This window comes from Monodelphis domestica, chromosome 7 (assembly GCF_027887165.1).
Source record: "Monodelphis domestica isolate mMonDom1 chromosome 7, mMonDom1.pri, whole genome shotgun sequence".
Classification (NCBI taxonomy): Eukaryota; Metazoa; Chordata; class Mammalia; order Didelphimorphia; family Didelphidae; genus Monodelphis; species Monodelphis domestica.
Genome location: NC_077233.1, coordinates 7,850,887 through 7,876,491, shown reverse-complemented (window position 1 = coordinate 7,876,491; position 25,605 = coordinate 7,850,887). Strand labels below are relative to the sequence as shown.

General features: G+C 42.1%; 1 gene segment (V, D, J or C); it reads right to left on the bottom strand.

Moving 5' to 3' along the window:
• Positions 1 to 7,640: 7,640 nt before the first annotated feature.
• Positions 7,641 to 8,441, bottom strand: LOC130455581 (probable non-functional T cell receptor gamma variable 10). The segment is given in 2 exon segments: positions 7,641 to 8,128; positions 8,225 to 8,441. Coding segments are annotated over 2 exon segments (531 nt in total).
• Between the last annotated feature and the right edge of the window lie 17,164 nt (positions 8,442 to 25,605).

The following is a 25,605-nucleotide window of genomic DNA, read 5'->3' as shown; positions in this document are numbered from 1 at the left end:
TAAGAGGAGCAGACCAGGGCTGTCCCCGTGGGTGTGGGCCAGGCGTGGTGATGTGAATGGTGATTGGCCTTCCTGTTTCCTTTGCCCCCAAATGAAGGTAGTGAGATATTGCCTTGACACACTTCTGCCTCCTCCACCCCTAGAGCCCTGAGAATGTCTGCTGATGGCTTCTCAGACACCACTGAGCCCTCTAAAGAACAACTTGCATTTCTTTAAGGTTGTCACTTGCGTGGCCTTGTAGTGGCTACTGAGAGCTAGACTCAGTCAAGAAGGCCCAGACCAGTCCAGGGGCTGTTTGATTTCAGACAAATGGTGACCTCTCCATCTTCTTGGCAGCTCTCCAAGACACCAAAAGTCAAGGAGAAGGTTCCAGCTTGCTTTGGCAGAAGGAGAGTCCTCCTCTGGGAGGCCCATAAACTAGTGCAATGCCAGGGCCAGTCCCCATCCCCTTCCTCTCAATAACCATGTTGGACAGAAGTGGAAGGATTCTATCCTACATTGCACAGATGAGAGAGCTGAGGCTTAGAAAACCGAGATCACTTGCCCATGGTCCCACTGTTAGCAAGTATAGATAAAGTGTAGTAATTTATTCCTTTTTCTTTATAGTTTGTAAATTGGATAAATCCCATTCCACCCACGCTTATCTCAGTCTATAGGGGCCATTTCTATTCAACACTGCAGAGTTTATCATTGGATTATTTACCATCCTCTGGTTTCCTACAATATTTTCATGTGTATCACTCAGGTCCCCAAGTAGACTACGCTCCTTGAGGGCAGGGACTCTGCCTCCAGATTTCTTTTGTTCCTCAAATAGCTTTTATTACCAAGACCCAGTTGAGTCTATTCATCTATTGTCCTTTCATGATTCCTCCATCAGCATTACTGGGCTTCATAATTTCTTTGGGCTCTCTGGAGGGATCCCATGTTTAGAGACAATCTTCTTCCCTACGGAAAGAATACAGACATTGACTGCCCCTCTTGCATTTACGGGGAAGATGGGCTCAATTCTTGGATTATGAGTGAGGGCCTATTTAGTTTCCTGTCTGGATCTTTTGCAATCCAAGAGGCTCTTCCCTCCTTCCTGACATGGCTTAGGCTTTGGTTTTGGTGTCCTTTTCTAATGATAATAAGAGTGAACATTTATTAAGCATCTTAGAACTTACAAAGTGGCTTATCTCAGTAACCTTATTTGATCTCATAATGACCCAGTTAGGTAGATGTTATTTTTGTTTACATTTTACAGCAACTGAAAGAAATTAAGTGACTTGTCCAAGGCCACACAAGTATTGGTTAGAGTACTGGACTTGGCATCAAGGAGATCTAAGTTTGTGTTCATTTTCACCCATTGACTAGCTGCTGTGTGACCACTGGCAAGACACTTAAACTCTCTCAGCTTCAGTTTCCTCATCTCTAAAATGGGGATAGCAATAGCATCTATCTCTCAAGGTTATTGTGATGTTCAAATGAGCTGATGTGAAAATCCCTTCGTACAACTTAAAGTATTATACATCATATTAGTATTATATTTGTAGAGCAGTTTGTGAACCTCAAAATGATAAAGAAATGCTTGTCAGTATTATTGGTGGTGGTGGTAGTGACGCTTTTGTTAACTTGGCAATCTCAAAAGAAAGAAGATTTCAGGGATCCCAAAGAGCTTTGGAGAGATGCCTGATCAGCCTGAGTAATAATAACCCCCATTTAGGTTACATTCTAAGGTTAGCCAAGTACTTTCTTCATGACTGCTCTGAAAATATGATTCTTCCCATTTTTTACAATTCAGGAAACTGAGGATCACAGAGAGGAAATGAGTTGACCATGGACAAACATTTCAAATCCAATGGATCCAGACTCATTGCCAAGGAAGACACAGACAGTAAGCAGGCACTTAAAGGACACACTCAAGCATAGGAATGGTCAGAAAAGGAAGCTGGCTAATCACAAAGCAGGAGGGAATGATGGTAGGTGGGAACTCCAAGGACTGCACTGGTAGTCAGGGGAAATCCTATGACCCAGAGAAAGGGTATCCCACTTCTTGACTGAGTCCCCTAAGAAATATTTATTGTAGGGCACAGATAGGTGCTGGGTGAGTTGAGAAAGCAAAGAGGGTCCACAATCAGCATCAGTGAAGTGCGAAGATCATGTATCATCTGTGAAAATCATCCCAGAGCTCAGATAGCTGTGTACAGTGTTCTCCTGTTTCTGTTCCTTTTGCCCTGCATCAATTCCTGGAGGTTGTTCCAGACTCCATGGAATTCCTCCACTTTATTATTCCTTTGAGCACAATAGTATTCCATCACCAACATATACCACAATTTGTTCAGCCATTCCCCAATTGAAGGGCATCCCCTCATTTTCCAGTTTTTGGCCACCACAAAGAGTGCAGCTATGAATATTCTTGTACAAGTCTTTGTGTCCATTATCTCTTTGGGGTACAAACCCAGCAGTGCTATTGCTGGATCAGAGGGCAGACAGTCTTTTAGTGCCCTTTGGGCATAGTTCAAAATTGCCCTCCAGAATGGTTGGATCAATTCACAACTCCACCAGCAATGCATTAATTTCCTGACTTTGCCACATCCCCTCCAGCATCCATTACTTTCCATTGCTGTTATGTTAGCCAATCTGCTAGGTGTGAGATGATACCTCAGAATTGTTTTGATTTACATCTCTCTGATTATAAGAGATTTAGAACACTTTTTCATGTGCTTATTAATAGTTTTGATTTCTTTAACTGAAAACTGCCTATTCATGTCCCTTGCCCATTTATCAATTGGGGAATGGCTTGATTTTTTGTGCAGTTGATTTAGCTCTTTATAAATTTGAGTAATTAGACCTTTGTCAGAGGTTTTTGTTATGAAGATTGTTTCCCAATTTGTTGCCTCCCTTCTAATTTTGGTTGCATTGGTTTTGTTTGTACAAAATCCTTTTTAATTTGTTGTAATCAAAATTATTTATTTTACATTTTGTGATTTTTTTCTAGCTCTTGCTTGGTTTTAAAATCTTTCCTTTCCCAAAGATCTGACATGTATACTATTCTGTATTCACCTAATTTATTTATAGTTTCCTTCTTTATATTCAAGTCATTCACCCATTCTGAGTTTATCTTGGTGTAGAGTGTGAGATATTGATCCAAACCTAATTTCTCCCATATTGTCTTCCAATTTTCCCAGAAGTTTTTATGAAATAGTGGATTTTGGTCCCCAAAACTGAGATCTTTGGATTTATCATAGACTGTCTTGCTGAGGTCACTTACGCCAAGTCTATTCCACTGATCCTGCTTTCTGTCTCTTAATCAGTACCATATTGTTTTGATGACCACTGCTTTGTAATATAGTTTGAGATCTGGGACTGCAAGGCTTCCTTCATTCACATTTTTTTTCATGATTTCCCTGGATATCCTTGATCTTTTGTTCTTCCAAATGAACTTTGTTATATTTTTTTCTAATTCAGTAAAAAAGTTTTTTGGAAGTTCAATGGGTATGGCACTAAATAAGTAAATTAATTTGGGTAGGATAGTCATTTTTATTATGTTAGGTCATCCTACCCATGAGCAGTTAATGTTTTTCCAATTATTTAGATCTAGTTTTAATTGTGTGGAGAGTGTTTTGTAGTTGTGTTCATATAGTTCCTGTGTTTGTCTTGGCAGATAGATTCCAAAGTATTTTATATTGTCTAGGGTGATTTTAAATGGAATTTCTCCTCCAATTATTTTTTGAAGAACATCACTCAGTGATTTGACCCAGTCATCCATTCAAAGATGCTTCCTGTGGTTTGTAGTAGCCTTAGTTGAGTCAGAGACTTTCCAAGCATTTGGGCAGGTGTGGGAGAAGGGAAGGAAGATAAGAAGAGACCCAGAGCTAGCTCTGGCACTCATGCTAACATTGATCAGAGCCCAAGAACAGTAGCAAGGCTTCCTGTGCTGTTATGCACCAGCCACTGCAGCTGGTATCTGGATGTTGACCCTGCTGCTGACAGTGAGGGTCTTCCAGGTGATGGAAATGCCCAGTAAGAGGGTTTTTGTTCAGCATCTCCATGATTTTGTCTTAGAGTGCCATCCCAGCAGGCACAGTAGTATAGACCCCCATCTGCCTCTGTGACTTGGTGGATCCTGAGGCTAGCCGAGGAGTCACTTTCCCTCTTCTTGGCCTCATACCTCTCCTCACTAACGCCGTCCTCATGGATGACATTATCATTGGACGAGAGATAGAGAATCCGTTCCAGGCGCTCTCCCGGCTTTTGGCGATACCAGTGGATGTAAGCATATTCAAAGGGATTCACGGTCACTTGGCACTCAAGAAATGCCGTGTTACCCCTTCTCTTAGTGTTGGAGGGCATGAGCTGGGCCAGCATGGGTTCTGCACTTGCACCTACAAGACAAAGAAATTGATGTCGAATTGCAAAAGACTCAAGAACTCCCGAGTCCCAGAAATCACAATAAGGAGCTGCTCACGTTGACCAGGAGATGGCCTTTAATAGGTCCACAGTACAAGTTTAAGCCATAAGAGTGGTTAGTGAGAGTATTGAAAATGATCTTAGAATACATACTTCAAAATGTTGGCCAAAGGAGGCTCCAAAAAAGCTTTTTTGAAGGAACTCATTGACTACTTTAATCAGTTAAACATGGTTAGCATTAATTACACAGAAAAGTCGTTGCTAGGCTAATGATTGCCATGTTCCTTATTCATTAAATGGACTTCCTTGGCCTTTTTACTTGCCATGGTTTGAATGGATGAAGGGGTTTCCTTACACTGGTCTGACAGTGCTTAGAGACCCAACCTTCGAGCACGGAGGGAGCTGAAAGGGACATGTATGTAGGTTTCTGTCTCTAAGTCTGCACAGTAACTCAAACAAGGCTAACAAAATCCACTTTTTCATTCAGCCTGAGGCTCGGAAATGGCTTCCAGGGACCCTTAAGCCCAGCCAGTGGTCTCACGATATAGATGGAGGCCCAGACAGTTAAATGGGCCTTTGCCAGAGCCAACAGTTGGGTTAGTGATCTCAGAAGCCAGGTGCCAGCCCAAGTCCTCAGCCCAGCACACCTCCCTAAATCTCTCAGAGGAAGAAAGATGGCATTGCTTTAATAAGAAACTCCAATTCAGTCTTGTTTCCCCACAGATCCCAGTTGGCTACCTCTGGGAAGAAAGTATTAGGTTTTTGACCCTCAGCCCCTTTTTGGCACCTCCATGAATGGATACCAAGCAAGTGACAAAAGAAAGAACTCACAAATCCCAAGAAAAGTCAAGGTGAGAACTGGAAGCAGTAACACTCTTGTGCTGCCCATAATGGAGAGGACGAGGGCCTGAAGTTATGCGTGAGAGGGGAAAGGATGCCTGTGCTGGAGGGGAAGGAAATGACTCTAAGCAGGCAGCAGCTAATCAGAGATAAAACCCCTTTTGGCCTCAGCTGTGCAGACACCCCCGGAGGAAGAGGGATCTAGGTTAATTCATTAGTGATGCCCCATTGAAGAGGACTCATTAGCTGTTTACAAGCAGCAGCATTGTATAGGAGTCTCCTTGATAGGAAAAAGGGGTTCTTCTAAAGAAAGTGAGGTTCTTCTGTTGGTCCCCAGAGCTTCATTGGGAATCATGAACCTAAGTATAACCTTTGCCTTGTATCATGCCACATCTGGAACAGAGCTCTGATGCATGCAGGCTGCCTGTTTTCTCATCACATCTGAGAAGTGCCCACAGGTTCCCCCAGCACCAGTACTAGAACATCTCTCTCTTGAATGTTAGCAACGGCATCTCGGCTGCAAACACCTGATGGTTTTCTCATCCTCATCCTCACAGCCACTCTGCAGAACGGAACACAGCTGAGCACCCTCTTCTTATATGTGGGGTTAAATAGAACAGAGGTAGATCGACAAGGGGAAAAAGATGAAAAGCAACCCCATCTGGTTCCCCCACCCCCAAGAGGCTGAAGATTCAAGGGACATTTTAATTATGCAGAGAAAACAAATGGGAGTTTTTTTAAAATGTGTGCTTTTAGAGAACTACCTGGAATATCAGGAGGATAGGAGATTCTGCACAGAAGATGCCTAACAAATGGTCATTGATAAATGGAAACGATGTGAATATTTAATATTAGAGAAATGCTTTGAGAAGAACAAATGGTGATCCCAGATGCCTCATTTCCTGCAGAAAATACTAAGATTTTCTCAAGGTAGTTCCTCTCTTCTTCCTTGTTTCAATTGCATCTGTTGTACTAGAGGAGAGAATAGATAGCATTGTCATTATTTTGCATTTTTAACTTTGGCCCAGGAAATCCTTATTTTGTTTAGATTTCCCTCCATGAAACTCTCTTGGTTCCCCCTTCCTGACCACAGATCTCCCTCCCTCCTTGGCCCTGCTTTGGGCCTGGGGCATTTATAGACCTGTGTTATTCTCTTCCAGCACTGGGAGGTCGGGTTTCCCCAAGACAATATTGGTAGGCTCTTGAAGGGACCCATGTCTTGTACACCTGTCATTTGTCCCAAAGCACTGGACATACTCCACCTGAAACAATACTAGTTGAACGATCAAGATGAACAACCAGCACCATAACTAATGCAGAAAAATATCACCTCACTATTAGAAAGCACTTCCCTGGGTATTCATTCTGAATTCCACCTGAAAGAGCATTCCAGTTGGTCCCATGATCCAAGGTATTAAGAGATGTAATCGTCTTCCTTCTTCATGTTTCTCTTCTTTCCTCATGAGGAACAGTGGATCCACATTTGCCAACCTTAGTGAGATTAGGACAAAAGGTCAATCCTGTAGTCAGGAATACCTGGGTTCAAATTCTGCCCCAGACAATTGCTCTCTTGGTGATGCTGGGTAAGTCACTTAATAGTTCTTGGATCCTCAACCTGTCAAATGGGAATGGAAAGAGAACCGATTCCATATTTTGACATAATAAATAATTACTGTAATTAATTATATTCTTCATTAGCCATTACTTACTATTATCAGTGGGAGTTGCAGGTTCTCACCTAAAAGCCTATGGGATCTATACCTGGAGGGAAAGTCCTATCTTCCAAGATTTGGAATTTTTCCAGGAGTTCTAGAATCTGATGGACATAAAATCTCACTTAGGAATAGTCTATCTGTGAGAAGTAAGGGACTTTTACCTAATTTTACACCTGCACTGTTTTGATCAAGCAGACTCAAATTGCAAATACAGATTAGCCTTTCAAAGATATTTGACCTTGAAAAAAAGATATTTTTTGGTGGGCACATGGACTAGTTTAACATAAGTGATAAACTGAGTCTTGAGAACAAATAGGATGACATCGAACTGGGTGACATGCATTTGAATTGCAGAAGCCAGGCAAGGGGTATAGTTGAAGTAATGATGCTGATGACACAGGTCCCAGGGCTTACTTTCAATATCAGGGCTTACTCAGATGTTGCCTCTGCCTCATTACCCATCATTACCTCTCTTCATTCCCTACCTAAACCAAATTAAATAACGTGATTTCTCCAGCTAACACCAAGATCTCTGTCAAAAAAGAGAATGCAGAATTTGAGAGTTGGGATGGACCTCAGCGCCTGCCTATTCCAACCCATAAACCCCATGGAAACCTCAAAGTCTGTGGATATGTGAATGATGCTGATGGTGATGAAAGGAGGTTGGAAACTCTATGAGTTGGAGAAGAAATGTGCTCAGCTGTGGACAGGGGCCATGTTGGCTTGAGAAGAAATGCAGGAAGTGCTGCAGGCAGGCTGAGGATGGGAGCCAGAATGGAGGAGGAGGTGGCCCCTTTGGAAGAGGATGTGGGGAGGGACTGATGAGGGCAGGATTCTTGTATGTGGGGTCACGGAGTGTTCATTGCTGTGGTATTCCCAGATGGCACAGTAATAGGTGGCCTCGTCCTTATGTGTTATGGAGTTTATTGCCAGGACTGAGGTGCTCTGAGCATTATTCTTTTCCCCCACAAATTTGTTCTTTCGATCATCTAATGATTTTTGGGTGGGGACCCGGGTCGATACGACATAGAGAAGATGCTCTAAAGGCTGGTTTGGTTTCTGTTGGTACCAGTGTATGTACTCATTGGCAAAGTTGCTGCTGGACACCTCACAGATCACGCGTGCTGTTGTGCCCACATATGCAGTGATGGAGCTCTGAGGCTGCTTCAAGGCTGCGTGTCCAACTGGAAAGAAGAGAAGAGAACAGGGGAGCCATGAGCTTATCCTTTTGTGAATTTCTTCTGGCTCCCACCTTATCTAAAAAGAAGAAGGTAACTCACAGGCACAGAGGGCAGCCACAGCAAGCACTTCGTGGAGGCCCATTTGTTTGGGCTGGTTGTCAGCCTGAAGAGAAGACAAGGAAACAAGGAGGCTGTCTGATGGAGAGAGCAGGTTAGTGGAAAGAGTGGTGGGAGGTGGCCTGTTGAGGTGTCAGCAGAGGAAAGGAGCTGCTCAAAGACTGAGGCTCACTGAGTGCATTTGACCTTTCTAAGAGGAGCAGACCAGGGCGGTCCCCATGGGTGTGGGGACCAGGCTTGGTGATGTGAATGGTGATTGGCCTTCCTGTTTCCTTTGGCCCCAAATGAAGGTACTGAGATATTGCCTTGACACACTTCTGCCTCCTCCACCCCTAGAGCCCTGAGAATGTCTGCTGATGGCTTCTCAGACACTACTGAGCCCTCTAAAGAACAACTTGCATTTCTTTAAGGTTGTCACTTGTGGACTTCCAGTCAAGATGGCAGCTTAGAGAAAGCTAAAGTTCAGATCTCCTGAAACCCTTCCTTACCAATCTCAAACTGAATGCTCTTAGGGCACCAAAATTCAAAACGATCAACAGCATAGACCCCAGGAGTCCTCCTCCTAGACCTGGACCTCGATCAAAAGGTATGGCCCCCCCAAAAGCCAGAACCTGAGACCACTCGGACCTAAGGGGTAGGCAGAAGGAAGGTCCTAGGACCCATCCCCCCCAACCCAGAGCGCTGAGTCCAAGTCTGAGGCAGCAGAGGCAACCTCAGAGCCCCATGGCCTGCTATTCTGAAGGCTGCTTCCTGAAAACAACCTAACCCAGTCGAGGGGGCACCCAGACAGCAGGGAAACAGAGAGAGAGGGGGGAGCTTGTAACCCCCTGGCTGGATCCTTCCCTCGGAGTCTCACGAAAAAAGTCCCTGCCTCAAGGCATACTAAATTCAACCCAGGGAAAGCTAATCTCATTAGGAGCCCTCAGAGCTCCGGGAAGCCGAGGCCCCTCCCCCCCGCAGAGTGCAGGAGCTGGCCAGCTAAGGCACAGGAACAAGGGCCAAGCTAGGCTTAGAGCGTGGAAGTAAGGCAACAGAGAAGCATCAGGAGGGTGCCGAGGAGAGGAGGGCAGTAACAGGGACACACCAGGAACTCCTGGCTTCCCGGGAAGACAGAACAACAACTACATAGAAAGGACAATCTGCCTAGGGCTAAAACCTCTGAACACCAGACAGAGATAAGAAAAGCTAATCCCCCCCCCCACTCAGATAGAGATGGCAAACTCCACAGAAGCACAAAAGTCCCAAAATTAAAAAAAAAAAAAAACAAGAAGAAGGGGGCAACTTTGGACACATTTTATGGAGCAAAAATACAAAACACAGAAGAGATAGAAGAGGAAACACAAGCAAATGCTCCGAAACCTTCCAAAGGAAATGGAAACTCTCCACAAACCCATGAAGAATTTGAATCTGAAATGATCAAAAAGATGGAAGCCTTCTGGGAGGAAAAGTGGGAAATAATGCAAAAGAAATTCACGCATCTACAAAACCAGTTTGACCAAAATGTAAAAGAAAACCAGGCTTTAAAGCAAGAACTAATAAAGCAAAGCCAAAAGACCAAGAAATTAGAAGAGAACAAAAAAATATCTCACTGACAAAGTGACAGATTTGGAAAATAGAGGGAGAAGAGATAATTTAAGAATAATTGGACTTCCAGAAAATCCAGAAATAAACAGCAAACTCGACATCGTAATACAAGAGATAATCAAAGAAAATTGCCCAGAGATTCTAGAACAAGGGGGCAATACAGCCACTGACAGAGCTCACAGAACACCGTCTACACTAAACCCCCAAAAGACAACTCCCAGGAATGTAATTGCCAAATTCTAAAACTCTCAAACAAAAGAAAAAATCCTGCAAGAAGCCAGAAAAAGACAATTTAGATATAAAGGAATGCCAATCAGGGTCACACAAGACCTTGCAAGTTCTACTCTAAATGATTGTAAGGCATGGAACATGATCTTCAGAAAGGCAAGAGAGCTGGGTCTTCAACCAAGAATCAGCTACCCAGCAAAACTGACTATATACTTCCAAGGGAAAGTATGGGCATTCAACAAAATAGAAGATTTCCAACTTTTTGCAATGAAAAGACCAGAGCTCTGTGGAAAGTTCAATATCGAAAATCAAAGAGCATGGAATACCTGAAAAGGTAAATATGAAAGAAAGGGAAAAGGAGAAAAATGTTATCTTCTTCTTTTACTCAAACTCTCTTCTATAAGGACTACATTTATATCAATCTATGTATACTAACATGTGGGGAAAATGTAATGTGTAAATAGGGGGAAAAGAAAGACCAAATACAATAATCGTTCTCACACAAAGATTCACACAGGAAGGGGAGGGGAAGCAAACTCCTATAAGAAGGAGAGGAAGAGAGTTTTTACTTAAACCTTACTCTCAGGGAAATCAATTCTGAGAGGGAAAAACATCCAGATCCATTGGGATCTTGAATTCTATCTTACCCAACAAGGGTAGGGAGAAGGGAAAACCAAGGGGGGGAGGGGGAGAGGGAAAACAAAAGGGGAGGGAAAGAGGGGGGAAGGGGAAGGAACAAAAAGGGAGGGACTAAAAAGGGAAATATATCAAGGGAGGGGACAAGGGGGACTGATTTAAAGTAAATCACTGGACTAAAAGGTAGAGCCAAAGAAGAAAAGGTTAGAACCAGGGAAGGATATCAAAATGCCAGGGAGTCCACAAATGACAGTCATAACTTTGAATGTGAATGGGATGAACTCACCCATAAAACGTAGACAAATAGCAGAATGGATTAGAATCCAAAACCCTACCATATGTTGTCTTCAAGAAACACACGTGAGGTGGGTTGACACCCACAAGGTCAGAATTAAAGGATGGAGTAAGACCTTCTGGGCCTCAACTGACAGAAAGAAGGCAGGAGTGGTAATCATGATATCTGATAAAGCCAAAGCAAAAATAGACCTGATCAAAAGGGATAGGGAAGGTAATTATATTTTGTTAAAAAGGATTTTAGATAATGAGGAAATATCACTAATCAACATGTATGCACCAAATAATATAGCACCCAAATTTCTAATGAAGAAACTAGGAGAATTGAAGGAAGAAATAGACAGTAAAACCATATTAGTGGGAGACTTAAACCAACCATTATCAAATTTAGATAAATCAAACCAAAAAATAAATAAGAAAGAGGTGAATGAAATCTTAGAAAAATTAGAATTAATAGACATATGGAGAAAAATAAATAGGGATAAAAAGGAATCTAACTTTGTCTCTTTCAAAGTTCTGCAAGTCCTAGAACTGAGGCTAGTATTGATGTAACTAAATTATGAATCAAATAGGCTTTTGTAATCTAACCTAGGAAATATAACCACCACTAATTGAATGCTTCATTGGGAAAAGGTATTCTGATTCTTTTAAAATCAACTAACAAATTTTCAAAAGTAGATGCATTCCTAAATTGAGGACTACTTACACTAGAAATCTAATGCCAAAAATAAAGTAGTGCAACTTTTTTAATCCACCCACACTCTACTGGAAGACAGATAAGATTAAGGGTTCCATTTAAAAACCATCCCAAAAGATGTCTATAAAAACATCATTAGAAAAAGATGTGTTGGATATGAACTTGTTCACAAAATTGCAGAAAAACAAAATGATGAATACTTTTAAGTTCAAGAGAGTAAAATTCAGTATGAAAAAAATTTCTTCTTCACATATAGGGAGTACAGTTCTGACCTAGGAGAGAGACAAAGTGGAGAAGTCCTCGCCTTGATCTCTTATTACTGACTATACTGCCTGACAATATAGAATATGGAACTTATAGTCACAGATTCCAGAGCCAAAATGAGTAATAATGAAAACATGGAATTTGGTATAGGATCTGATCATGTCATTAATCTGCCCCAAATCTTCAGTATTAGGTTTATATATCAAAGAGATTAAAGTAAGAAGAGAAGGACCCATACATATAAAAATATTTATAGTAACACTTCTGTAATTGCAAAGGGAGTGCCCTTCAAAAAAAGAATGAACAAATTATGGCACTTAAATGCAATGAATACTAATATGCTATAAGAAATAATCAAAAGGAAGATTTCAGAGATTTATATGATTGAGAGACATAAGTTAGCAGAACCAGAAATACAATTTAAACAATAACATTCTAAAGATAAACAATTTTAAATACTTTACAAATAACTAATAAACACAATGATCAGCACAATTCCAGAGGATCAATGTTGAAGCATGATACTCATACCCTCTGCAGAGAATGAGACATATTTAGATACGGCCAATGCAGGGATTTGTTTTCTTTGACTGCACATTTATTATAGGGGTTTGTTTCAAGTTTTCCTCCCCGAATGGGAAGAATAAAAGAGACGAACAAATAATTTTTATTTGAAAAAATAAAACAAAGTTTAAAAAAAAAAGGTTTTCACTTGTGTGGCCTTGTAGTGGCTGCTGAGAGCTAGACTCAGTCAAGAAGGCCCAGACCAGTCCAGGGGCTGTTTGACTCCAGACAAATCCTGACCTCTCCATCTTCTTGGCAGCTCTCAAGACTGAGTCAAGGAGAAGGTTCCAGCTTGCTTTAGCAAGTTGAGTCAATCCACAAACATTTGTTAGTCTTCCGCTCTATGCCAGGCACTAGATGCCCTGGAAATAGGATTTGGCTTCCAACATAGGTCTCTCTGACTTTGAGTCTTGTGCCCCTTGTCCTGACTCCAGGCTACTCCCAAATACGAGTCAGTTTCCCCATGGTGGCAGGTGGGGATGATCTTCCATTCTGATAGAGACCAACTGTGACCTGGTCCCAGCTCTGGTCTGGAGGGGCAGCACACAATTGCTTGCCTCAACTTCAGTCTTGTCCTAATCTTAGGCAGTGAAGCTGCAGGGAGTCCATGGCTAGCCCTGGATTTTTCCCCAATGTCTAAGTAGGCCACACCATGGTCCTTCCATATCATGCCCAGTTTGGGCTAAATAATGCCAATTATTTCAAAATATAAGTTGAATCTCCTGCCAAATCTGATTTCCTACAACCTCATTAGCATAATTTTTGCCTGTCTCATGCTTTATTTGCATATGCAAATCACATTCAGATGAACGCAATAATGTATAAAGAAGCCCCAGCCAATTTGCATGCTTCTGACAAGGGTTTGCAGGCACATCTGATTCCTTTGCCAGGACCTGGCTGGTCCAGGTATAGGGAAGACTGTGAGCAAAAATACAGGAACCAGAAAGTCTAAGGGCTCAGAGGGAAATAAAGAAGTACTTGGAAAGGCATTAAAGGGAGATAAGCCTTCAAAAGGAGGGAAGGTGCCAGAATGTGGAGGAACATGAATGCCAAGTTTAGGAGAATGAATTTCAGTTGAAAATAGTGAGCCATTACAGGATTTTGAGCAAAGGAGTAGCTCAATCAAACCTGACCTAAAGAAGGGATAGAAAACATTATCTCCACCCCCTTCCCAGTAGTAATCTAGACCCAACTCACAGTTCTCTTTGCCCTGATAAATAAGCTTCTTTTTTCTTTTGCACAGAATGAGACCCCTCTAGTGCTCTCTAGCCTCTATCTGGATCACACTGCTTCTATCTGGTCCTTCCCTTCTAGATATCCTTTATATGTTATCTTGCCAACTAGAAGGCAAACACTTTGTAGTTCAGGGATTTCTTGATGTCAATGTAGTATTTGTACCCATAGCACTTAATGCAATGTCTGCTACTGTAATGGGTGATTATTTGAGTGATAAATAACTAAAGATCAGATCTGACAATCTTCTTCCTTCCTCCCTTTACCCTCCCTGGTTTTCTTCCCTCCTCGTCCTTCCTCCCTTCTTTCCTGCCCTTCCAGTTGGTTACTCTACTGGTCTCTCTAAATCAACAGGGTGAGTTTTATGATGTCTCAAATAAAATACTATTTCTCTTCTTTAAGATTAAGTAAGGGTTTGGGGGGGGGAGAAGGGAAAGATAAGGAAATGGAAGGAAAGAGGGTTTTAAGGTTTCCCTAAACACTAGAATAATTCCTAGGTTGGAGAATGGTGAAATATAGTTCAGATTGAGAAAATGGGTTAACAGGTCTGGAAATTCAGTCACTGTAACACAGCAGAGCAATCAGAGAGAGCTGGACTTTGCCCTTCTTTCTTTCTGTCCCCAAGCCAAGAGACCCTTCTCCCTTTTGTCTCAAAAGCAAAGAGACCAAGATTTCAGTTTGTTCTGATGCTTCTCAATAGTCTTTTCTGGTCCCCATTCTAATTAGAATGTTCTTCTTGAGTGACAGCTCTGGAGTCTTTGCTTTTCCAGCCTTTTCTGCAGACTTCTTTTTCTCTCCTCCACACTACATGGTAAGCATTTGATAAATATTCTGTTATCTCTCCATCTGTCCAACTCTCCTATCTCTCCCTCTCCCACTCTTTCCCTCCTTCTCTACCTCCCCCCTCTTTCTTTCTCTTCCTTATGCCCTCCATGTCTCTCTCCCTCCATCCCTCATCCATCATCCACCCATCTACCATCTATCTATCTCTTTATCTATCATCTCTATCTACAAATATCTTTAATCTCTATGCATCTAAGTATATATGCATATTTTTCTCTATCCATGATCCATCAATGTATATCTCTACATATATACTTATTATCTATGCATAGCTATCTTGCTATCTGAAGGTTTTGCTCTCTTGATCTCTCTCTCTATGTATTTATCTATCTCCATCTATCTTTGTATCTGTGGAAATAGGTGGCAGAGTGGATAGAGAACATAGGCCTGAAATCAAGAAGACTCATCTTCCTGAGTTCAGATCCAGCCTCAGAAAATTTCTAGCTATGTGGTCCTGGCTAAGTCACTCTACCGTGTTTGACTTGGTTTTCTCATCTGTAAAATGAAATGGAGGAGGAAATGGCAAACCACTGTAGAGTCTTTGCCAAGAAAACCCCAAAGGGGGTCATGAAGAGTCAGACAGGACTGAAAAATAACTGAACAACAACTTGGTATATATCTCTCTATGCATTTACCTATGTATCTATCATCTATGCATGAGTGTAGGTTTCTAGCTTTCTCTCTCTCTATTCATATTTCTCTCCATTTCCCCTGCCTTTGGATCCTGACATTGGGCTTTGAATCATAGACTTTTAATAACTCTGACAGGCTAGTGCCTCTGATGGGAGGTAGTAGAGCTCCTATATGGCATTTTTGGCTCTGGTATAAAGACTTGGCCATCCTATTCACATATGTTCTCTATGTGAACACCCTCATCACCAGCCAGGCATCCTGGAACTGCCATGGGATCCCCACCTACCTTCAGGGGTCCTCCTCTGGGCCCTTCATGATTTCCCCAATTGCTAGTATTCTCCTGATGCCCCAAATTATTTAAAATATACTTTGTTTATGTATCCATATACATTTTTGGGCACCACTTGGAGTTAGAGGTATGACTCTTACTACTTTGATGACCTTGGGAAAATCATTTATTCTTTCTCAACCACCCTCAGTTTCCTCATCTGCAAAATAAGGTATGCTCTCTGAAGTCCCAACTTTGAAATTCTGTGGCAAAAATTGTTTTGCTTTTCTCTCTGTAGTCTTCATGCCTAACCTAGCACCGGGCCATCAAGCAACAATAACCATTCATTAAGACTATCCTGTGTATTATATCCTTTGTTAAGTGGTGGGAATATCCAGAAGAGTGATAAAACAGTATCTACATTCAGGAAGCTCATATTCTAGTGAGAGAGAAAGCATGTAAATAATTAAGTTCACACAAGATATATACAGAACACAGATGGATGACAATTTGAAAGGAAGGATGCTAGTGTGCTGGGGGGGGGGGTATCTAGAAAAGACCTCCTGTAGAAGAAGGGATTTGAACTAAGTCTAGAGGAAATTCAGGTAAGTTGGGAGGCAGAGAAGCATTCCAGGCATTCCAGCTAATGAAGAGGGAAAGAATTCTAGCAAATGCAAGGAGGTCAGTGCCATTGAATTCTTAATATATAGAAAGGATTAAAGTGCAAGAAGACTAGGAAGGCAAGATGCATTATCTATCTATCTATCTATCTATCTATCTATCTATCTATCTATCTATCTATCTATCTATCTATCTATCTCTGTCCATCTCTGTCTCTATCTATCTGTCTGTCTATCTTTCTATCCATCTACCTGTCCATTTCTCTGTCTGTCTATTTATCTATCTACCTATCTATCTATCAATCCTTTCATCATTTATCATCTCTCAATCTTTATCTTTCACTTTATTATCTCTCTCTATCATCTCTTCATTCATCCACCCTTCTATCTTTCTTTCTCTCTTTCTGGCTCTCATCTCTATTATGTATCATCCCTCTATATCTCTCCCTATATAGACATATTATGTATAAAATGAAATATATGAAGATTACATTTGTCATTGATTTAGAACTGGAAGAAACCTCAGAGACTGGTAAGTCTACACCTTTCACTGAACAGTTGAAGAAACTGAGATAAGGGAGGTGAGATGATTTGCCTGAAGTCACAGAACATAGATGGCAGAGCTGCACTTTGAATCCGTGTCTCAACAGTAATTTCAGGGCATAAGAGTGCTTGGTCAGGAGGTCTGAACTCTCTCTGCCTCTCTGGTAGATAATGGAAAGAACTATACCATTCTCTTTCTCTCTCTCCCTCTCTCTCTCTCTCTCTCTCTCTCTCTCTCTCTCTCTCTCTCTCTCTCTCTCTCTCTCTCTCTCTCTCTCTGATGGGAAGGAGGGATTGCTTTGTCCCCTAGAGATGCAGGAAGCTTAGGAAATGAAATGATTGGGAGTAGATGTTGAGGCTGGACCCTTCTCTTCCAAGATCACTTGCTGAGCTTCCTGTTTAGATGGGAAAGGAACAGCAGCACATCCTGTTCTGTTAGAAAGAGGATGCTGGTGGCTTAGTAAGGTGGGAACAGGATGGAAGGACTTTGATAAAAATCTGACATGGCAGCCTGTTTTAACCACCAACTGGCTCTGTGTCTGGGGGCAAAGCTCCGTTATTAATACTACATCAAGAGCAGAGATGCCTGATAAGAATGAAAACTGCTGTTTATAACTCCTGCCTCTCACCCAGACAGCATCAGGATCTTCTCCTCATCTTCCTTTCTTATGTAGGAATGTGGACAGGACATCACATGGGACTGGACAGCCAACCTGCCTAGGTCACTATATTTAGCTTCAAGGATCCATCTGGTTCCCTGGATCAGGGCTCCCCTTTCTATGGTTGGAAGTATAGAAGCCTCCCCTGTGCCTTCAGCAAAGATGCACAGGACAAGGCAGATGCCAGGGGTCTTTCCCCCTCTTCTTGGCTTGTAGGTGGATGCTTTGAAAAGAGGAGCATGATAAGTCATGAAAACATGATATTCTATAATTTGGTTTTGTCAAGTCTTTGATGGCCTTTGTGTCATAGAGGAGGAGGCAGAGAACCCCAGAGCAGGAAGGTTCTTGACTCCAACAACTGAGTCCAACACATACCTGAACAAGAATCTCTGCTACAACATCCTTAACACGTATCTGTCTAGTCTCTCTCTGAAGACCTCTAAGGAAGTGAAGCCTACCACCTCCTCAGGCAGCCCAGTCAACTTTGGGATGCCCTCATTATTGAGAAGTTTCCCCCAACATCCAGCCTTAACTAACCATAGCAGCTTCTCCCCATTGCTCCTGGCTCTGTTCTTAGGGTCAGGAAACATGGAATCCTTCCACATCTTTAAAATCCCCAAAGATAGCCATCAAGTCCTCTCTCTATGTTGCAAGCTCCCAAAGGACATGAATTCAACTAAATGAAACTCAAGTCAAGTTAGCAAGTCAACAAACATTTGTTAAGCAACATAGCAATCATTCTGTCTCTTACCACCCCGCACTCCCCTCACATCCCAGGGGATGCCAAGGTCTGTGGGTTTCACCTCTGGAGTATCTCTCAAACACCCCCTTCTCTCCTCTGACACCACCTTTACCCTGGTAGAGATTCTCTTTCCTTCATCCCTGGACTGTTGTAATACCTACTGGTGCTTATTCCTGCCTCTAGTTTCTCTGCACTCTGATCCACACCCCTAATTCATCCACTAAAGAGATTTTCCTAGAGTGCAAGTCTGTTCACAACAGATTCAACAAAACCCAGAGGCTCCCTATTGCCTCCAGGAGCAAATACAAAATGTTCTGTCTGGCATTCAAAGTCCTTCATAAACTGGCCTCATCTTACCTTTCCAGTTTTCTTAGACCTTATTCCCAGACAAGCACTCTTTGATCCAGTGGCACTGGCCTCCTCACTTTTCCATGAACAAGACCTTCCATCTCTGGCCTCCAGGCATTCTCTCTCACTGTTCACCATTCCTGTAACAGTTTTTTTTCCCTCTACTCTGCTTACAGACCTCTTTGTTTTCCTTTGTCTCAATTAAAATCCCACCTTCTATAGGAAGCCTCTCCCCAACTCTCTTACTTTCAGTACCTTTTCTTGGTTAATTATTTTCTATTTCCCTGACTTTGTACATTTCTATTTGCATGTCATCTTCCCCATTCTACTGTCAAACCCTTGATGGCAAGGATTGCCTTTTGCTTCTTTTTGTATCCCCAGAGCTTAACACTTAATAAATGTTTGTTGATTTATTAATAGTTACTATGTGCCAGATACTGGGATAAGTCAGGGGATACAAGTTAAATTAGAAAGGAAGACAGATCCTGCTCCCAAAGAACTTATATTCTCATGAGGGGAGACAATGTATAAAAGGGAGCAGAAAATCCATCCATCCATGCATCCATCCACCCATCCATACATCTACCCACCCACCCACCTACACATCCATTCATCCGCCACCCATCTACCTACTTACCTGCCTAGTTACCTATGTATGCATTTATGTATCTTATGTTTTTTTTCTCTCTCATTCATTTCATTTACTAGCTCTTTCTGAAAGCTGATGTCCCCTTGAAGTATTATCAGGATCCTAAGTGTCCAATAAAAGGCAGATGTATCACACTGAAGATTAGCGGTCTTCTAACAACTTAATGTGAGTCCTGAGGTAGATGTTACATTCTTTTATTCCATAAACTTTGGATACATTAGAATATTTTTTCGTTATTAGGCAGCAAGTTACACAAATTGGTTTTGTATAGAGTGACCCTCTACATGCAAGAGGGGCTGAAATGATCTTGAAATTGAATTGAATTGGGTGAATTTGTCCCTGTTCTCTATCATGAAATTTTCACCCTATCTAGGCCTCAATTTCAATGAGAGCAATAATATTTATGCTACAAAAGGCACAGGGAGCTTGTCAGGAAAGAATAAATGAATAGAAAGTATTAAGTGCTTACTGTGTGCCGAGTACCCTACTAAGTGCTGGGGATACAAACCTGACTCAAGAGAAGTAATTAAAAATTTCAGTATGAATATTTACTCTTCTAGACAAACACTGCAAGTCAGGGCTTGATTTATTGCTTTGGTGATTGTCTAGACTCAAGGAAATGATGGAAAAGATGTTAATAATGCAAATTATTACGAAGCATGCTGTATGCACTTTTTTTGAAACTCAGCTGTTAAACATTCACCAGTGCATCATTGGGTAGAGATCACATCTTGAAGAGAGGCAACAAGGGGAGAGAATAGGAGTTTGATACAGTTTTATTAACCAGGCACTATGGATAGGGTGTCAGGCCTCAAGTCAAGAAGACTCGAGTTTGAATCTGGCCTCAGACACTTACTAGACTGGGTGACTCTAGCTAAGTCACTTCACCCTGTTTTCCTCAGTTTCCTCATCTATAAAAATGAGCTAGAGAAGGAAATGGCAAATCACTCTAGTATCTTTGCCAAGACAACTCCAAATGGGGTCATGAAAAGTTGGACATGACATGAAAAAATGACTGAACAACAACAGAATCATAATAGAAATGCATGATTGGGCTCTTTCTCCTCTTTAGTAAAATGAGAGAATTCAAAGAGATCATCTTTAACATCCCTTTTAGTTCACTCTTCCATTTTGGGACTTATCTTTCAATCTAGCAGTCGATCAATCTGTCTGTCTGTCTATCTATCTATCTATCTATCTATCTATCTATCTATCTATCTATCTATGTCTGTCATATTGTCTGTTTTTCTAGCTATTTGTTTATTCATCCATTTATTTATCAGTTTGTCATTTTATCAGTTCTAGCAACTCTTAAGCAAACAGGAATTCTGCCTGTTTCTTGTGTGGACACCTGCATGCTGACTTTGCATGTGGCTTCCCTAATATCCCACAATTACTTTGTTTTCAGGTTATTTTTTTTTTAATGCCAGGAAAAAGTCCAGAGGTTAAAATGAGATAGGTGTGGATTTCTTGCATATTCCCTTCATAGTGAGATGACCTCATACACTTGTGGGTTTCTCTAATCTTACACTGTGTCTAAAGTTCTAAAGTAAGAAATTCAGTAACACTCGCATGTTGGGTGAAGTATGTAAAAGGTGTGTGTGTGTGTGTGTGTGTGTGTGTGTGTGTGTGTGTGTGTGTTAAGGTGAGGACATGAGAGCTAAGATTATTGGCGGATAATTCTGCAAAGACCATGTTGCTAAACTAATGAAACAGGAAGCAATTATTTATGAAGAGGTGGGGCTGAGGATTACAGGCAACAGCCATTCCAGGACCTTGGAGAGCTCAGCAGCCTTACCAACATGCTCTCTGGGATTTGGAGAAGTGGACCAATGTCCCTGTTTTGATGATGAACAGAAGTTAGATAGTGGCCAGCAGGGCCCAAGGGGGTTAAAGTGTTATGGACTGAATTTTATCCCCGAAGTAAAAAAAGTCATCACATTTTTTGAATAATAAGGTTTTAAAGATCATAGAAAATGAGAGTGGCATCTCATTTTTTTTTAAGGAGGAGGAGACTAAAGCCCAGAAAGGTGGGTACTTGTCCAGGGTTTTATGTGTAATCAGATTGGCCAGTTAGATGAAAGCAAGGGCTGGACATGATGATGATCATGATTTGATAACAGCTAACTTTATTCGAAAGCTTCCATATACATTGTGTTTGGTCTTTAAGATATCCTTGTAAAATAGTCTAGACAGGTATCATCCCCATTTCACAGATTAGAAAATTGAGTATTAACGATGTTTAAGGACTTGTTTATGGAAATACTGAATAGAAAGCAACAGATTGAGGACTCAAAGACAAGTCTATAAGCCTCACAGTTTTTTTTTCTCCTGAGGGTGAAGGAATATGACATGTACAAAAATAAATATTCTACAAGGTGATAGGAGCTTTTAATTTAAACCTTCAGACAAACAGGACATAATTCACAATAATCTCCTTTCTGGAAAAACTCCCAAGCACAAAACAATCTGAAAAAAAAGACAAATCAGCTAAGGTGGCATGTGCCCACCTTATGAGAGGGATAGCAGATGACCCAAGGAAAAATCAGGCTAAAACTTAGCTCCAGCTTGAGTAGAGACAACTGATTGATGGGGAAGGTAGTGCTCAGCATGAGGCTTTAAATATAGTGTGGGCTTACGGAATGCTTGTCAGATTGCTTAGTGTAATATTTTTAGTATGAGAAATATGGAGTAGCTAGAAGGGCCCCCAAAGACCAGAACATCCAACCCCTTCATCATATAGATGAGGAAATGGAGGCTGGACTAGTGGAATACATCATCCAAGGTGCTAGAATACCTCAAGTATCCCTGGAAGAATTTGAATTCAGGCTCTGATTTCAAAGTCAGGACTCATGGTGCCTCTCCAGTAAATGGCAGCTCTGAGTTTTGAACTCAGGCCTTCTAACTTCACCCCTAGTGCTTTTCCCACTCAGCACACTGCTTCACTGTCCTTTAAGCAGTGGCCATTAAGCTGAAGGTAGAAGATGCTTGGGTCTCTCATTGTCTACCTCAGTTTTTTTCTGAATGGACTATGACTCAGCAGTCAGTCCCTGCTGTTCTCTTGGGGAAGGACCTTTGAAATCCCTTGGTCTGCTTCCTGGGATTCAATGGATCTTTATTAGGTGATTCCTCTGTGCCTGGCACATGGACTTGGGCCTCAGGCTTAGAAGCTAAAAGAGCCAGTCCCTGCTTGAGGGAGTTTGCATGCTCCTGAGGGGAAAGAAAGCATGAAATACACAGATGTACACACATGGGGAATCTGAGGAATGGGAGACCATTAAGAATTAGGGGGATCATTAAGAGCCAGTGTGTGGAGAGCATTAAATAGCAAGCTGAAAGGTTTGTATTTTCTCCAGGAGACAAGAAAAAACCACTGGAACTTCTTGGGCAGGGAGTGTGACAAGGGCAGAAATGGGAAATTTTGAAGAAAATGACTTATTTTTCTATAGAAGCTGAATTGGAAAAGGAAAGACTTGCTAGCAGAGAAACCAATTGGGAGTCATTGCAACAATCCCATTGAAGGTGATGAGATCTTGACTTACTCCAGACACCTGGCAGGAGGAGAAGCGACCAGGGAAGGGAACTAGGGTTTGGGGAGGCTTCGGAAACTGGAAAGTGCAATAGAACTGTGAGTTTGTGCTCTTTATTCTGTGTCCTCAGGAGGAAAATGAGGCACTTGGAAGGGATGCTCTCCAATATCCCTTCCAATTCAGCCATTTGCAGATTTCTCCTTCCATCTCCACCAGCTCCAGGGACTCTGAAGACAGCAGCAATTATGCCAGTTTTCTTTTGCTCTGATTCCTGCTGACTTTGCTGTGATTTCCCAACTCTGCTGACTTTCCAGGGCTCGATTCTGGCCTCACCTTGTGTAATGCACCAGCCTCCACCCTGTACCTTCTCCATTCCAAGTTTGACTGTATGGGTGGCCTTCATTTGGGGATGGAATGAGTGTCCACGTCCACAGGCTAAATGATGTAGTCATCGATAAAGGACTGGGCGCATCTCCTCTCCAGCTTCCCCAAAGCCAGTCTCTGGATTTATCTGACACCTGGGAGTGTTCCTCAGGCAACCCAACCGGATTCCCTTATTCTCCATCTCTCGATTTCCCATGATGCCACCTGCTGCAGAGTTATCCATTGGTCCCGCCTCCTCTTCCGGTACTGTAAACGGTACTGTGTTTGAGTCACACACACTGGCACCAGGCCTCACTAATGATTCTTGGACCCAAACTGGCTGTTCCCTGGTGCTGCCGATGGGACTAGGCAGTGAAATGGTGCAGTTGGCAGAATGTGGACTTGGAGTCAGGAAAACCTGAGTTCAAATCCTGCCTTAGCTATTTATTAGCTATGTATTTGGACAAGTTGCTTACCTTCTCCTTTCATTGGTTTCCTCTTCTGTAAAAGTGTTCATAATAATTGCTACAAGATCAGGCGAGATATTATTTGTAACATCCTTTGTGAAACGTGAAGTGCTATATAAATGCTAGTTATTGTTAGTCTAGTCCTTTATTCCCACTTAGTTCTGACTCTCTTGCGCCCTCTGGTGGCTCATTGAAGCACTACATAGCCTAGACTGCAAGTTAACTCTGTGTGTGTGTGTGTGTGTGTGTGTGTGTGTGTGTGTGTGTGGCTGGAAGTATCTTAAACAGGTGATCCTTGTTGCACCACTTCATTTCAGCCCAAGAAAAGATATTGATCTGAGCTGAAAGAATGATATTTACTGGAGATCAATATGGAGACAGAACCACCGGATTTCCGAGCTGGAGGGGATGGCAGCAGCCTCTAGGCCAGCCCCCAAGCACAGGGAATGGCCCTCTCTGAGGCATCTTCAAGGGTTTTCCCTGGTTTGCCTTGAAACCCTCCCATCCCGGCTCTATCCCTGAGTCTTCGCTCCTCCACTACGGCCTCGTCCCGTACAAGGCACCGACTCCCTCACCTTCACCTCCCTTCCAGGTTTACCTGTCCAGCTGGGTCTGCCTTTGGGAGGAAATAAGTGTTCAGAGTTCCCAGGTGAAATGATGTCATCATAGGCAGGAGCTGACAAGCAGTCAGGAAAGGACCAGAGCTCAGATCATGCTTCTGATTCTCAGGGCTTTGGGCACAGGGACCAGTCCCGTTTCTATCCCGAGCCTCAGTTTCCTCATCTGTCAGACAGCACGTGCCTCCCCCACTCGATCGCTGTCTTGACATTTTCCCCACGTAGATGCTGACACGATCTTTAGTAATCATCTCTGACATCTTGGGATCTCTGTTCTCTCATCCCTCCCTCCTCCCCGAGATGGCAGCTAATATGTTGCTGCTTATACCTGTGCTATTACGCAACATGTATTTCCATGTTCATCGTGTTGTGAAAGATCACAGAGTGCTTATGCTAGAGAAAAATCTGTGCAGGAGATGACACCAAAGTAGTTTGCTTCCATCTGCATTCATCCAGACTCTATGCATTCCTTCCAGGGCAAGGGCAGAGTCTTTCACCACGAATGTCTTGGAGTTGTCCTAGATCCCTGCATTGCTGATAATACGTGAGCCATGTAAAATTGAGATTTGAACTCTGGACTCCATTCCCCAGGAGTCCTTGCTAGCTCCCAGAATGCCCTCTAATCTCACTGAATTCTCACCTGGGACGAGAGCAAAATTTTATTTAAAGGGTCTTCCCCATAGGCAGGGCTCGCTTGGACTTCCCTTTTGGAGCAGAAGCGTCTCTTCCATGATGTGAGGTTATCTTGTCTAGGCCACTCTGGACTAGGCACGTGTTTCTTATCCTGACTTTTCTTTAATCCTTAATCTTCAATAAACCTCTAAAAATATAATACTCCTTGCAAAGAGAAACTAATATCTACCTGCCTCAGGCTCCCCATATCCCTAAATTTTAACCTTTACAGCCACACACAGTGGATCGCCACACATTTTGCTGTTTCCATGTCCAGTGTGCTCCTAGTTGTGCCCATTTCACTGTACATCATTTCATTTGGCTTTGCAGGTTTTTCTGAAATTGTCCTATTTGTCATTTCTTGTGATGCAAGAGCATTCCACTGCAATCATATTCCACACCATGTTCAGCCATTCCCCAATGATGGACATCCCTTCAGTTTCCCATTCTTTGCCACTACAAAAAGAGCTGCTAGAAATAATTTTTGGGGTACAGGTAGGTTCCTTTCTGCTCTCTTGGATCTCTTGGGATACAGAACCAATAACGGAATTGCTGGGCCAATGGGCATGCAGAGTTTTATGGCCCTTTGGACATGTTTCCAAACCACTCTCCAGAATGATTGTATCAGTTCACAGCTCCATGAATGGTGCCTTAGTGTCTCCATTTTTCCACATCTCTTCTGACTCTATTATCTCCGTTTTGTCATATTATCCAGTCTGAGGTGGTATCTCAGAGTTATGTTGGTTTACATTTCTCTAATTCATAGTAATTGGAACATTTTTTCATGTGACTAAAGATAGCTTTAATTTCTTCATTTAAGAACTATATTTTCATATCCTTTAACTATCTATCTATTGAGAAATGAATGACTTGCAGGCTTATAAATTTGAGACAATTCTCGACAGATTT